At 44.5% G+C, this 15,891-nt stretch overlaps 2 protein-coding genes across 7 annotated transcripts in view; one reads left to right on the top strand and one right to left on the bottom strand.

The window, feature by feature from the left end:
• Positions 1–9,019, bottom strand: LOC144106254 (uncharacterized). Its single transcript, XM_077639013.1, has 9 exons — positions 8,185–9,019; positions 7,801–8,077; positions 7,615–7,715; positions 7,231–7,370; positions 5,319–5,421; positions 2,864–3,031; positions 1,884–2,031; positions 1,097–1,149; positions 1–234 (listed from the first exon to the last, which is right to left on the bottom strand). Exons 1-9 carry the CDS (start codon positions 8,920–8,922, stop codon positions 49–51), a joined length of 1,914 nt encoding a protein of 637 aa, XP_077495139.1. The 5' UTR covers positions 8,923–9,019; the 3' UTR covers positions 1–48.
• Positions 9,020–10,746: 1,727 nt separating this feature from the next.
• The window catches only part of mon2 (Mon2 homolog, regulator of endosome-to-Golgi trafficking), a 210,372-nt gene continuing 205,227 nt past the window's right edge, over positions 10,747–15,891 (top strand). For 2 of the 6 annotated variants that reach the window (XM_077640315.1, XM_077640313.1), the window contains exons 1-2: positions 11,841–11,892; positions 14,874–15,022. In XM_077640315.1, coding sequence (XP_077496441.1) covers positions 11,856–11,892; positions 14,874–15,022 — 186 coding nt within the window. In that variant the 5' untranslated portion in view covers positions 11,841–11,855. Of the gene's footprint in view, positions 10,984–11,282; positions 11,322–11,753; positions 11,893–14,873; positions 15,023–15,891 lie in introns of those variants that run through there. The other 4 variants (XM_077640316.1, XM_077640318.1, XM_077640317.1 and 1 more) reach the window with 4 other exon arrangements.

The following is a 15,891-nucleotide window of genomic DNA, read 5'->3' as shown; positions in this document are numbered from 1 at the left end:
GTATCATGTAAGAATTCTTGTTCTCCACTTAAGTGCACACGCTAAAAATTACTGTGCGCAAGAACTCCCCTCTCCCGAAGCGTCTGCGCTGTCCTTTGCTTCGGGGAGTTCTTTCAGTTGTGCATTCACCAACGTAGCGACTGTACGCTTGACCTCTTGCTTGGCGGCGTCCAGCGCGAGTAATTTTTCTTCCACTTTCGCGGCAGTCATTGATTTCTTGACTTCTGAAGTTTTCTGGGGAAATAAACAAAATTGTGAAGTCACTTACATGAAGTACCGGGAATCAAACGCTTCACGCGTGCAAGTACACACATTCTGGAATCAGACAGGCTGTCAGCCATAAATGTTCACTGTGAAGCAATCTCAGGGGAAAAATCGAGATGCCTGGAGACGAGCAAATCACTGCCGCTGCCTTCACCGAAGTGAAGTGCCTTTTAAAGCAAGATTTACGCCTTTTTTTTTGCACAAATACAGTGATTAGTTTATTTCCTTGCATAAAAAATGACTGTTCTAATAACATGAATCTGTTAGTTGGTGCACTGCACCATATTGCACATGGCATTTCAGATTAATATATTGCTCATGGCATATCACATTAATATACCAAGACATCTTTTCCTTCACTGATAACACAATACTGCTAAAAAAGTATACGCTGCCTTTCTAATATGAGTCACACAGTGCGTTTGTTACTGGCAATCTTGCACTCAATATAACTGGCAACACGTCTGAAGCGAACAAACTGAGGTTTCTGCCTTGTATTAAATCAAAGCACTTTCACACAGAGCATGAAACTAGCTCTAACGATCAGTGCACTTTGCTCTTTGCATCAACAGCTAACTGCATCTATTTCCAGCACCACTGCATGCGCTCCACTGCTTCGAGAACTGAGCTTAGCACACCTTGTGTGTTGTAGCTCATATTGAGCGTGACGGGAACAATCATATCTGATTTTACAAGTGCAGGGAAGCCCTAAATATGCTGTAGTTATTGTTCTGTCCTCTTTTATGCAAAAACTGCATGCTCGCTTCTCATTGCCTAGACAAAGTAAATTTTTTTTTCACAAATTTTACACAAAAAAACATTTTTACAGTACCTGTACACAGCATTCACTGTGGTCACCGACCTCCTGACCTCTTGTGAAATTTCCTGCAGAACACAATGAAAGATCCAGGTAAATTTCATGAAGATCACTGTGGTGAGTTAAGACACCACATGTTACTGATTTATACAGCAATGTTATTTAACAATAAGTGAAATTCTATGACGCAGCAAGCAGTTGAGGGTATGCCTCAATACAGGCACCTTTATGCCAAGGTGTTGGCACACATTACTGAACCTCGACAAGCCAAGGTAATTGTAGCAACATGAAGCAGAAAAACCTTGCGACACTGATTTTGGTTAACATTTCTCGCCATTTTTCCTGTATCTTTGTTACTGATTGAATTGAATAAACAGTTACCAGCAAATCTGTATGCTTTTCAGCTGAATATATTGTAGCAACACAAACATGCACTAGTGCAGATACAAAACAGTGATCTAACAGGGCTAGAACATGACAAAAGGTAGCTAGATGCAGCTAGCTTAAGTTGTGTCTAAATTAACAGCAAATAAAACACTCTAAACTGCCCATTTTCTGCAGTATTAAACTCCATGTAGAACAGCTGAAGATAAGGTAGCTAAAGTTGTTCGAAATTAAACATAGCCAAAAACAATGCTAAGGATTGAAAGAGACTGTTCCACATTCTCGGCCTCAACTTCAATACTTTGATGTGATGGAGAATTGCGAGAGTGCTGCAGCATCAACAAGCTTCAAGCAGAGCATATGGCACTGTGCATAAAGTCACTATAGGTATCAAAGTAGGTATCAAGATGCATCTTACCAAATGGCATTTCTAGGCTGCAGTAGTAGTAGCCACGTTCATCTTTTGGCTTGTACATGCTCAGCAACTGGAGGCTGTTAACTGTTTGGCTCCCAAATTTCTCTTCCACAAAGTCTGCATACCACACTTCTTTAAACTTCTTTATCTCCTGGAACATATATCCACAGAAAATCACATCAAGAATGACAGAGCAACTAATGCAAATTATGCCTTTATGGCAAGTGTTAAAAATAGAAAAAATAACTGGCCAAGTATTACACAAACCTGAACCATAAAGTAGCTTGCCTTTTGAAGAACTGAACAGATATCCTACACGGCTCGAACAAGCAGAGCAAAACGAGACACAGTGGAACCTTGCTAATTTGAACAGCCAGTTCATTAAAAGTGATGACTTGGTTCTATCAGCATCAGATGTATTTAAAAGACCCCTCTTCATTAAAACTCGGTGAAGTTCCAACGAATTTTCGGTTCCTTTCAGGTTTGAATTATCAAGAGCTGACTTTATAATGAGATCTTTCCTAGCTGCTGGCATGCACAGTATTACGCTCCTTTACAGCGGACCTCAATACCCTGTGGAGGAAGGAAAATTACAACATGCAATTTATAGATGGCACCACTGTGAATATCATAGCAAAGTTATACAGTCATGTGTGGTACGCAGTGCTCACAAATGGAGCACAAAAATAAGCATCTTCTTTATCCCTAACATCTCCCCTGTCACGCAACCACATGATCCCGCAGCAGGTGGTGGGGTTGGTGGGGAGGATGGTAGTCAGCATCCTGACTAACCTGTGCCACCACTGAAGACTTATGAACGCAAGTAGCCTTTCTAATCAAGAATAGGTCTCAGTGCACCTAAGTTTCATTTTGAGTATTGTAGTATACTATGTAAGACTTCAAGTACTTTTGTGCTTTATGTCTACTCCCCCTTTTCAACCTTCTCCCGTCCGGACCACACTGTACAGAAAAAAGTGTCGTACCGTTTTCTTTGTGCTTGTCCTCGAGAGTTTTGCTAAAGTAAGGTGTGAAGCAAATGGCTTGTTGCCCGACATATCCAGGTTCTTCTTTGTGAATTCTTCACTACAGATCTCTGCCACTGCCTTGAGCCGAGACACTGAGTCTTCACCTACTGTCTTCACGTACAGCACCTAAGGAAACATTAAAACCCTGTCAACACTGGTGTGCACAGGAGGGGAGCATGTGCTACCCTGTTGCCCAGAAGAGAAGAATGGAAAGCATTACCATAAACTTTGTGCCTTCACCTCACACTTAATTCTTATAGAGGGACCTATGCACATTTACTCCAATCAAAAAGTTACAAGACAGAGGTCAAACTGTTTCCAAATTGAACGCCTTTTCTAAGCCGCAAATTGCTAATGTAGATGCACCTGAAGGATCTGTCCTAGGTCCACTTTTATTTCTCACATATATTAATGACCTATCCAATTACCTTTCATCCACAAGGTGTATCTTATTTGCAGATGACACTACCATCCTGAGTTCTGATACTGACATCTCGCATCTCATTGCTTAACTCAACTCTCACCTAGATGTCCTTCGGTGGTGTAATAACAACAACATAAGAACAAAAATTTGGGCTAGGTGGATGTAGTTCATCTTGAAAACAAAAACCAGCGCACACGGACGAAGGACAAAGGTGAAGGGTAGGCACTACAAGTGATAACAACATCACGCTTCATAATAATGCCTTTAAAACAAAATTCACGGTATTCACTTCTCATCAGAGAAAGTTAGCCTCTATTCCGTCTGTCACTATTGCTAGCCAGAACATTTTACCATCTAATAGTTCTATGTTCATTGGTGTTCAACCAGATAACGATCTGAAGTATCATGACCATATTGCTTACGGAAATAAGAAAATGCACCTGGCATACAAATTCTTAAGTACTGCTCTCGCCTTGCTTCAACACAGAACAAAGCCATACGAATTATTAGATCCAGCCCATGCACTGTTAATGCCAGATCTCTACTCTATGTGGATAATATGCTAACAGTTAGAGCCCAATAAATTTTAAATGGGTATTTTCTTCAGACTTATCAACAACCATTTACCATCTGTTCAGTTAACATTCCGCCTCACCAATTCAAACAATACCCGATTCGCTTCTAACAACAATAACAAAAGTTCATACAAACTATGGTAAGCGGACTGTTCAGTTGATGTACACTACTTAATTTTAAACAGATGCTAAAACGACTAAAAGTCATTAATTAATAGTCTCTCTTAATGTATCAGAGTTTGTGTTCATTGTGTCAAAATATGTATTATACTTCACTTAAGTCTCCTTTCATTCCTAAAATGCTGTGCATTGTTTTAGTCATCTCAAGGTTATTATGTACAGGAGGTCACCTTTCAGTCAACTATGGCATCTCCTCCTGCATATCAGCCTGTATTCAACTAAATGACTTATAAAATTCTGGTTTTGACTATTCACAGGAAATGTAAATGGACTATAGAGAAGAGAATTAAAGATTTCATTTCTTGGAAGCTTCCATAGCAGTAATGGTTCACTTTGTAGGTAGATGTTACACATGGTAGACTGCAATTGTGCTCGTCATATCCTGACTGCAGAGTTAAGGTGTCTTGCAATAAAACTTTCAATTTGCTTTTGTGGTCCATTTACTTTTCCTGCCAATAGCAAATTACTGTCATCGTTTTGACATAGTGTATTACTGAAGATGAACAGTAAGCAAGCAGGCAGTTCTTCATCTCTGTCCTGTCGTTTGCGCTGTAGTTATGGATCATCGTAAACACCAACTCGCCCAACAAATGCTTTTGTGGATGCTTTTGTCCAAATGAAGGAGCTGCTATGATGCACAAGCCAGGGTACAGAGGCTAAATGATGCATTATCAGCTGCTTTAGTGCACTTGGAAACAGGTCGTGGAATTCTTTCACGGCTGTTGTGAAGGCTGGACACGACCGTAAAGACAGAACAGTGGGACAACCAGGCCAACAGAGCTTCAAGATTAAGCATAGCTTGCCCAAGAACTCTTGTTGAACTCAAAGCTCTTTGCAGTTTGAAACAAAGTGTTCTGTTACCTAAACAAGATACAATCCTAGCATTATACACCATTGTGGGTTAATGCTGATATTTAGCTTTGTGAAAATGGTGCTTTGTCAGAAAAGCAGTGATTCAGAGTAAACTTTCCAAGCGATTACCTGTACAGGAGTGGCCTGACAAACACTGCATTTGCAGCAGTAAGGCTACACAATAAAATGTTTTGGTCGAAGAAAAGGTGCGCCGTCCTTTCCCGCTAACCTTTGCTCCAGAGTCTACGTATTGTGCATGGTGACTAACAGCCTGGCTACCTTGAACCCAGCTGCTTTTGGTGCTTCAGCACTTCCTGAAATTGCAGCACGACATACTTTCAAAATTACAACAACGTTAATAAGGCCAAGTGGGTTTACTGACTTCCTTCTTGAAGTGGTCCAGCCCTGCAAACTCCAGCACAAGTGGATTGGCTTCGAGATCTTCTCTGACACGTTCATGACAGCGACCCAATGCCTCCTTGGCTCTGAAAGTAACGCACCTGTTCCCTTAACATAAATTGCATCACTTATTTATTTGCACTAACACTTTCGTGCACGGCTAATTACTGCAGTGAAAAGCTCCACAGATCTCATTTCTGTCAAGTAATGCTCCTCCCCTTATGGACAAGAAGTTGCAGTTGTTTTTCTACCAGCTTTGTGGTAACTGACAGCACTGGCCAAATGTACAGCATTTGAGTGCATTGGAGAATGACATTCCATCCCTCTTCTTGTCAAGGTCGGTGCTTCAGAGACCAAAAATCTGTGGTGAGCGAGTTTGTTGAGTATAAAAAGGATGGTCTTGTCTTGTGTAGAGTTGTTTGCAGCTTCAAGAAGGCAAAAAACAGGTGGCTTATGATATAACCATATGTGAATGAGATTACCTTCTTTTAACAGGCAAAGGCGGGCTAGTTGGTGGTTAACAATAGAGTGCCTATTGCAACTGCGCAAAACGATGAGGGATGAAGAGAAAAAATCAGAGGACAAAATGCGGAACTTCAACTGAGGTTTACTACAAGGAAAACTACGTTTATACAAGATTCGTAATCACACCTGATAGACAGCAGACACCATCACGGTACAATGGCACGCGGGTACGCGTGGCACAAGTTAGCATCTAGGTAGTTGGAATTCCTTCTTGGATAAGGATACTGAAGTGGTGCTTAAGCAACGGTCATTTTCTTTTTCATGCAGAAGGCTTCAAAAATTTCCCTGCTAAGCTGGGTCGATAATTTTTTCAGGACAATTGTGTCGCGGAACCTGGGTGTGCAGTTACGGCAATGGTGACAATGTTTCGCCAGTTCACCGCCAATAATTCAACGGCTGCACAGTGCTCCTGAAGTCTAACATTCAAGCAATGTCCAGTTTGCCCTATGCAACAATTCCAACATGTGAGGGGTATTTGGCGCACCACCCCTGTTTTGCAGGGAAGGAACCTGCCTATGTGCTTAGTGCGGCACTCATTCTTTTTTCCATTTCCCTGCACCATATTGCACATGCCCGAAAGCTTATTGTTACGCTGTGAAGACTACCGGGACCTCACCTGTGGCTAAGCCGTACTTCCAACAGATTTCCCATCGCCTCAAAAAAGTGGCCATGAAGTGTGCGGTCCTGGTAGTTCTCACGGCACCCAAAATGCTTTCGGGCATGTGTAATATGGTGCAGGGAAATGGAAAAAAGAATGAGTGCTGCACTAAGCACGTAGGCAGGTTCGTCCCCTGCAAAACAGGGGTGGTGTACCAAATATCCCTCACATGTAGGAATTGTTACATAGGGCAAACTGGACGTTGCTTGAATGTTAGACTTCAGGAGCACCGCACAGCCGTTGAATCAATGGCGGGGGGTGGTGAACTGGCGAAACATTGTCGCCATTGCCGTAACCGCACACCCAGGTCCCGCGACAAAACTGTCCTGAAAAAATTATCGACCCAGCTTAGCAGGGAAATTTTGGAAGCCTACTGCATAAAAAAAGAAAATGACCGTTGCATAAGTACCACTTCAGTATTCTTATCCAAGAAGGAATTCAACTATCTAGATGCTAACTTGTGCCACGCACGCCCGCGTACCAGTGTAACGTGATGGTGTCTGCTGGCTATCAGGTGTGATTACGAATCTTGTATAAATGTAGTTTTCCTTGCAGTAAACTTCAGTTAAGTTCTGCGATTTGTCCTGTGCTTTCTTCTCTTCGCCCTTCGTAGTTTTGCACAGTTGCAATATGCACTCCATTATTACCTTCTTTTGCAGCATAATGTGCAACATTGATCAAGTACTGCAAAGGACTATAACTCAAGGTATACCGCTGCAGTGAGTCATCGTCGTCGTTCACCCGAAACACAAGAAGCGTGATGTGCAGAGTAGGTATGCCGACAAATGCCTGGGCAACTTTTGGTTCCTGGCTCCGCATGTAATCTTGAACCTCCTTTGCCTTTTTGTGGACCTGGAGAAACCACAGAACCATCAATTTTGAATTCAAGTATCTTGCTACCATGTTTGCAAATGACATGAAGGGAATTAATGCATGAAGGGGCATTAGCCCAGCTTCAGACGGCCAGTTCACGACTGTGTTGTAATCAGTGATCAAGCTAAGTGACGGAGCCAGGTAATTTTGCACTGCCAGCACAAACATCTCAATAGGGATGATGTAAGGGAAACAATGATATTGCAGTGAAGAAAGCTCTCACGTTTATGTCATCCACTTGAATCGCCACGAAGTAGTTTGGCCGTTTACCCTTTTCGGCTTTAATACTCTTCGACTTCTTCGAAGGCGATGACCCAAAGGTGCCTTCAATGACAGAAATAAATTCAAGCCCACTTAAGAGCTAGATTCTGTGATCTTGGCGATTTTGCAACAAGCTAATCTAACGAACCTGTAAACAGTGGTTTGAGACTGTAGACAGGGCTGTCATCGTCATCGTCTGTGTCTGCCGACGAAATCAAGCCAGGAAGTTCAGATATCCACTCGCACTCCGCAGTCTCGGGCGCTGCACGGGGCTCATATCCCTCGGACGAGCTCTCGCCAGAGCACGGCTCGTCAGAGGGGCTCGCCTCACGCATCGCCGCCACCTTTCGCATTTCGCGCTCGGGCGAGAGCTGTTTCGCGGGCGTTGACGCCGCGCCGCTCACCGCTCCATCACCACCATCCTTCTGCAGGCAGGAAACAAGCGACACGCTCTTTATTACAGGACACCGGGAATGCTGAATAAATAAAACTCAAAAAGCAAAGCAGTCTCCAGTTAAAACGGACGCCTTACAACAGTGGACCACGACGGCTCGGCGGCAGTGGCTTCGGACGCGACAGTCTTTGGACCAACGCTGGCTCCTTCCTTCGAGGCGCAAGAAGCGGACGGCGGTGGCGAGCCCGTGGCACCTTCGGTCTCGTCCGCCGCGCTTCCAGCGTCACCTTCCTTCGCATCACCTCCCAGGATGCGCAGGATGCGAGCTGCAGATGTTTTCTCTTCGGGTTTGTCGTCAGCACTTGGGGCGCAGTCAGCGGCGGGGTTGCACAGGCTCCAGTCCAGAATGGCGGGATCCTCAATCGAAACATTGCCAACGTCCTCGCACTTTGGTGATTGCTGCACAGACTGCGGGGCCGGGCTCTCGGTGCCGGATCGCCCGATGCCCAGCGCCGACCGGAGAGCGCACTCGACGGCACCGCTCGAGACACCGACGCCTCCGGCGCCTCCGCTCTGCTCGTGCGCCGCGCTGCTCATAGTCAGCACGTCGCTGCGCAGCGCCGGGGCCCTCTTCTCGGAGAAAGAAGGCAGCTTTTTCTTGGAGACAACGATGGCCGTCATGGGCGGGCCGCTCGGGTGGTGGCCGTCGCGCGGGCCCGACATGCTGCCGGCGCGAGCGCTGGTGCTGCTGGTCACGCAGTCGTGCGACGGGCGCGCAGGCAGTGCGAGCCAGCCGTTCGGCACGCAGCATGAGCGATTTCGGCAGCGTGGCAGTAGGCGACGTCCCACTATGAGAACGAGTGACCCGCTACACATTGAAATTGGCTAGGCCGTTTTTGCCCCCGAATCGAATATTGTTCGTAAACGACGCATGAGATAGCAGCTGTCGGTGGGCAAAAAAATATGAACTAAAGTGCTGTTGGATTTTTCTTGGATTGCCTCGGATGAATGAGTAAATTCGGCTTCAGTCGCGAACGATTAAAGTTTTCATTAATTCCGCCAGAAGATGAAATTAAACTAAATTTATGAGGTTTTGTTGAACACAGATGTCCGTTAATTATTGATGTTTGCGTGCCCGCGTTTTCTTCGCTTGCAGCGCGCCGATGCTGACTTGGCTCGGTTTAAGTGGTTTAAATTTTAGCAGACGATGCATCGCGATGCCATGACGATGAGAAACTCCATGAGAAACTGTGCTCAATGCCCGCGATGCCACCGGGTTCGAACCCGACCGCGGCGGCTGCGTTTTTATGGAGGAAAAACGCTAAGGCGCCCGTGTGCTGTGTGATGTCAGTGCACGTTAAAGATCCCCAGGTGGTCGAAATTATTTCGGAGCCCTCCACTACGGCACCTATTTCTTCTTTCACTCCCTCCCTTATCCCTTCCCATACGGCGCGGTTCAGGTGTCCAACGATATATGAGACAGATACTGCGCCATTTCCTTTCCCCCAAAACCAATTATTATTATTATTATTCACTGAATCAAAGAATCAAGGGGCCTACAATCGTGCCGCCAACATGCAATCATTGAAGAATCGTAGCAGATCCGGGTCGTGAAAAGAGCCCTAGAAGTCGCCGAACGCCATTAGCTCATGGCCACTTGATGGGGCTATAACCTGACACCAACTGCTACGTTGGTCGACGAAAATAAAGTTTATCCTCCTCCTCCTCCTCGTAGCATTAAAGATTCTGGCAGAAAATGTTCCGAGGAACATTTACAAGGTTGCTGGAGTCACCAGAGAAAACGTGTGGACTTCATCTAGACTTTCTGCAAATAAATCATGAATTTGCATTGAAAATTTGAAGTTAAATGTCCTTAGGATATTTGTTGTGCCCCAGGAATTTTCATAACTTTTTATGCAGATTTTTTTTTTCTAGCACAATTTTTTCATAAAAACCATTTTCATTTCCCGGCTGTCAACCGTTGTGTGTTGAATCAAGAAAAGAAACCGGAACAGCTTAAAAAAAGGCTTTTAGATTCGCATAAATACAGTAAATTAACAACTTTTCAGTAATTCATTTTACGGCACATCTTCTGGCGAATGCAGCATGGATCGCCGACATTCTATCTTCTCGACATGCTCTCGACAGTTGAACCGGTTGAACTTGGTATGCTACCTGGTTAGTTTTTAAAACAACGCTCTAGATCAGTACACATTTGCTGTGCATGATAACAACAAACAGAACGCTGGGTGTATTGGGAATTTTTCTAATAGAGTTTCTTTCCAAAAATCCTTACTCGAACTGCCACCGATCACGTACGACGGAACGAGACAGAGACAGCGCACAGTTTTGCCATTAGTGTGGTGTCTAGCGTAGTACAAGTGAAAGTGTTACAGTGATAATTATGTTGCTTAAACGATGGAAATGAACATGAATATTTTTCGTCAAAGAATGCAAAGAATAAGAACAGCGTATACCAGCGCAGTCATTGCGCAATACACTAGGGTCGTCTGCTGAAACTGCATTGCCGCTGCGATAGCTAGCCACATAAAACTTTGCGTTGTTAAGAAATAACAGGCAAAAATCTGGTGCTTAGCTTTCTAAGTTGGACGCTGTTGTGCTTCACTGTATTTTATTTTGAAAGTTATTAATTTTGTATTTAGTTGGTTCTAGTTTCGAGCTGCAAGTGGCGCGCCGAGCGCATGTCGGCCGTGCTAGAGGTGCCAACTGGATTTTGTAAATAGTGCCCGGAGCTATGCAGGCTTGAACTCGGTTTCTGATTGACCTTTTAATGCACTGTTCACCGATGCTCGGCAGTCGCTGGACAAGAACACCGTGGTCCGTCCAAGCCCAACACTGAGGCTGCAGGCCACTAGCGAGCGCTATGCGGGAACGCCCAACGTGAGAGACGGGCCAGTTCCAAGTTGAGCGGTCGAGGTAATTACACCTGTCCTAATCTCTTTAGATAAAACAGAGCGAAAGCACTCCGCGATAAGACGCCCGCGCTAGACGCAGGCAGCTCGGTCGTAGCGTTTGAAAGTCTGATCAGAGTGCGCGCAGTTGATTGTTGGCGCTTGATCAGGACGGGTCCGCACATTAGAGGCCTATATTGCAGCAGACTTCGCTTTCGTTGAACTGACCGCCAGTTCCGGTCTTGCAATCTGTCCGAACTCCTCGCTCCGTTTGCTACCGCTTCGCATAACGTGGCGTGGATAGATTTCGACTCGACCGAAAATCGTCGTCGTAAACTGTGTAGACTGTAAAACTCGCGACAGGTGAGATAGCAATCCTCCTCACTTATGTATCACGAGCTCCCATTGGTACGGCACGATGGCTGTGAATAATAAAAAAAGTGCACATGAATGTGCTTTGCGAGCTGTTGAACAACGTAAGCGGCAAACCATTAGAGGTTGTCACGAGTTTCCGCGGCTCCTGGCACGCTTAGCGAAAACGGCGGTGCGGTCTCAGTGAAACTGACTCATGGCTAAACTGACGATAAAAAGGGGGCGTGTTTGATCTTTCCTCGTTATCGGCCACTCCCGTTCAACTATCAGTGCCTGGCTAGCGGCGCCAAACGTGGTATCAAGTTTCGGGCGCATCCTTTAATCTTTCTTGACCACCTGGTGATTAAACTTTAATTGAATTAATTGAAAGCGCTCGGTCCTCACGTGGCCTCTGAAGAAAGTTTTGAAACTCGATCTAGGCGTTTGTCTCTGATTGCAGTTTTTCTCACCGATTGCTCTCTAGAAGTTGAACGTTTCGCGAGAAAAGCGACTCAGTCTATGAAAAGTCATGACGTTTTCTGCTCGATGTGGAGGGACCGGCGTCGCCAGGCGTATGTGATGTGTCTGTATTATTGCTTTTATTGGCATGGAATTGCCTCACATATCGAGTACGTGCATAATTGATCGAACCTGCCCCGGCGGTGTCGGAGGGAGAACAGGGTGATTTGCACACTCCGTTAGTTTTTCAGGTTAATCCGTCCATGTGCGGATGGAGTTCTCAGCTTTCTCACCGAACTAACTGCTTACACATTTGAGGCGCATCTCCGAAGTTAGTACTCTGGAAAATGCTTGTTTCGTTCTGAGACTATCAGAGATTTGTTTTGCCCTGTTAGGAAGTTATCAATGCTATTATGCATGTACACATATTTAAGGTGCAGTCAGCTCCACTGCGAAGGCAAAAAAAGGGTTACATGTCATATAGTAGTGTCTAGTAGCTGAGATATCGATATGAATATTTTATGCTGCAGTTTTCTCATTAAAGCTTGCATTGCCTTCATGATTTGCTTGCTTTGGAATATGCATTTTGTTGACAGGCTCTGCCTACCTTGCTGCATTCATCTCTATCATGTCGAGCCTTTGGTCAGTGTGACTCGTTGCGTAGATGGCGAGCCAGTCTTTTGTGTGGTCCCTGCACAAGCTGTGTTTGCACAAGCCTGCCAAGTCCCCAGGGGCAGAAAATTTTACCCCGTCGTGTGTAGGAAGGTCATGTATTTCATAGCTAGAATATCATGGTGCCTTTAGACTCTTTTTCATTTTTTTTTTAATCGAACCGTAAGTTTTTGGAAGTATCGCGAAATACTTGCAGCTAAGTCTGTTAAGTTTCATGTAAACATTATTGTCTTTTTAAATGAATTCATTAGTTTGATAATTGTGGGACCAGATCATCAATTTGTGTCCTCATTTTATGATTGTTTTTCTCTTATGTTTTCTTGATTCTGTAGCATTGTCATCAGAAAAGCTGTGTGACAGTGTGGTTATGTAAATAAGTTAGTGGATAATTGATGTGGAAACTGAAAATAAAATGTGTGACATAGTTGACGTATGGTTCCGTATGACGACAATTGTGAACAATTGTTTAAGATAAATGCGGCATGAGCTAGAAAATGTATAGAAGGAAAAAGGGATGCTTTAATTGTAGTAAAGCAACTGGCCAACATTTTGGGAGAAGGCAAAGAGGGCCAGCATCTTGCATGTGGCAGATAACTAGCTGATTCGAGTTTGACTATATGACAGTAGCTATGCCTGGCAAAGACGCCCATTGGATATAAGCTCTCTATTAGAAAATCACTTTTTTAGACGTGAAGCAAAATGGCTGGTCTCTTGCTAATTATGCAGCAGCTAAGGCGTGTTGGTTGCTGGGCTTTCTGCATCTTCCTTCAGAAAAAAAAAAATGGCTCTTGTGCACACCATAGTGTCTCATGTGGGATGAAGACATTAAACTGGGACATGCTTGATAGACATAAGATGAAATATAAGAGCTAAGACTTAAACTACTTTAGTATAGTTTCCACTCAGGAGCAGTATCAACTGCGAAGGTACCTACTGTGACCCCACTACGTTTTGTCAAGGACAGATCATGTCAGTAATATTAGAGAACTTGAATGTAAAAGTGTAATGTTCAGAAACATTCTTTTCATATGGTGACTTCCAATTGCAGAATTGGAGCACTTCTGGAGCAACGTTTCCTGCTCTTTTCGGAGCAACTGTATTCCAAACGCAGATCTGAGGCATGGATTACGTCTTCCATTCGTAGACAGGGAGCGGTTGCCGAGCCGAGATTGCTCCGTGGAGCAGTCAGGACTGCTCCGCCGAAATCGGCGGATCCGACCGGAAGTTAGCGTAACGTTCTATTTCAGCGGCGATAGCGGCGCCCTACATGCTCTGGCCTGCATGCTCTGGCCAGAGCAAGTGTACTCCAATCGCAATTTCAGGCCACGTGCTCTGCACCGTATTCATGCGCTCTGTCACAGAGCGTGCAGACCGCTCCGGGCCTGCGATTGGAATTCACCAATAGACACCTCTTGGTCAGAACCATTCACCATAATAATGGCGTTTCCCTGTATGTTAAAATCATCGAAATTTGCATTTATTTCTAATTATTTCTTTCTGTGTGTCTCCTATTTTTGTATGATTTAATTTTTCTTTTTAATTGTTGGGCATTTGCCTACCTATGTATTTGAACTGCATTTTCTTATGTACTGTGTTGACTGCTTCCAATACTGTAATGTCTCAGACCACTGATGGTGCACAAAGGGGAAAAAGACAGGCATGGTTGTCCATTGTGATGGCCTGTCTGGCACTGTATCGATTTTGCACATGGTCACATCTTGTTAAGTAAGCCAGTGACTCCTTTCAGTGTCCAGCTTATTAGCAGTAGCAATGAAGCACTTTTGCAGCTGCTTCAGGTTTGTGTTAACTTTGGCACTGCTCAAGCTCACGAATAAATGCCGAGATATGAGGCGATGGCTTCAGCGGCTAGTGGTAGGGTTACTTGTGAAATCAAAAGATGACGTTATCTTTCAACTGCCTGAATCATTATGCAGGGCTGAGGGCCACTTTTGGCCCCTTTTTGTAGCATCACACAGAAAAGCAAACTACAGGAAGTTTTCCTTTTCACACGTTGCAAGTAAATTACTCGATACGATGTCATATAGGATCACATTGCATCGCTTTCGTCTCTACATGCAGTACCACTAAATTGTTCAGTACCAACTGCTTTGACGCAGTTTTGTATTCATACTGTGGGGCTTCTTGCATCTACAGAAACTTTAACTCTCAGGAATGATTATTTTCTCACGTTTATCACCCATTTCAGGTGACATAAATATTTTAGTGTTGTGCAAAGAGTGCTGTTGTAATTTTTAGTGTTCTTGTGGTTCTACCTTTTTAAGAATGCCTGTATTTGCTGTTTAACAGCAAATGCCACTCTGGATGTTGTATGCCAAAGCTGCTTCATTTAAGCCTGTGCTTTACAAGTGGTTTAGCTGTGTGCATTTTGTTTAGTGTGATGAGCATTTCACCGCCTCTTCGCATATGGTGTAGTCGGCCCAGGGGTGACCTTGGGCAAGGCGGGCTTGGCGATGGCGACCGGCGAACGAAGCCTAGCTGAGAAGCGCCTCCTGGAGAACCTGCAGAATGACCTGCGGCTTCTCTCCAACGAGGCTAAGAAGAAACACCCACCTCTCAAGGAGGTAGGGGCTCACTCTGTTCACCACTCTATTAGGATTTATCAAGTTACTGGTGGTGTTTATGACATCTCAGGTTCAGCAGATGAGGTGCTCTTTTGTAATGTCCACTACAGGGTGCCCACATAATTTGAGTCAACAGCATGTATAAAAATTTCGTATATAGCGAGCATTACCCTGAAGCATTATTGTTAGTGACCACCTATTACAAGTAGCCATGTTTTTTATTTCATAACAACTCAACTAATTTGATAAGGTTATAAAAAATGGTGAGGGCATTGCATTGGGGATGAAAGGCGAAAATACCTTTGTGAGCTCAGTGGTATGAATGCACATTAAATCCTAGGTGGTCACAATCAAACGTGTGCTCTCCACTGTGGTCTCTCTCGTAGTCTAGGTACAGCTTCGAGGTGTTTAACATATTATGCGTACCTTGCCATACGCAAAAGATGTTAGTGCACATTGCAATTGTTGTCATTGCATGCATCATGTTTCTTTTAAGCGAAAGCTGTTATAGCTTTGATTTAGCCATGTAGCCATGCATTCTTCCATGGAATCCACAGCGTCAGCTGTAAAGCCTTACTTACTCAGTGTATTAATTTAATTTAGCTTAATAATGGAATTTAAGTTGATGGCCACCACCTACCAACTTGGCAAGGTGGTGGCCACTGCCACCATGGGTAGGTGCTAAAGTGAAGAGAGGGAAATCCTCCTCTCCAGGTTTAAGGGGGAGGAGGGAGAGGGCAAGTTCAAGAGGGTGGGAGGTGAGGGGTGGCCTAGTGGCTTGGGAGGTTATGGCGAGAGTGTACGCAGAGGGTGGCTACCGTGAAAAAAGGAGGTTGTGAGGAGGGTGGAGGGATGCACAACCTGAGGGT

The sequence above is a fragment of the Amblyomma americanum genome, chromosome 10 (genome assembly GCF_052857255.1).
Source record: "Amblyomma americanum isolate KBUSLIRL-KWMA chromosome 10, ASM5285725v1, whole genome shotgun sequence".
Taxonomy (NCBI): Eukaryota; Metazoa; Arthropoda; class Arachnida; order Ixodida; family Ixodidae; genus Amblyomma; species Amblyomma americanum.
Note: the sequence above shows the minus strand (reverse complement) of the source record. Positions and strands in the feature narration are given on the sequence as shown.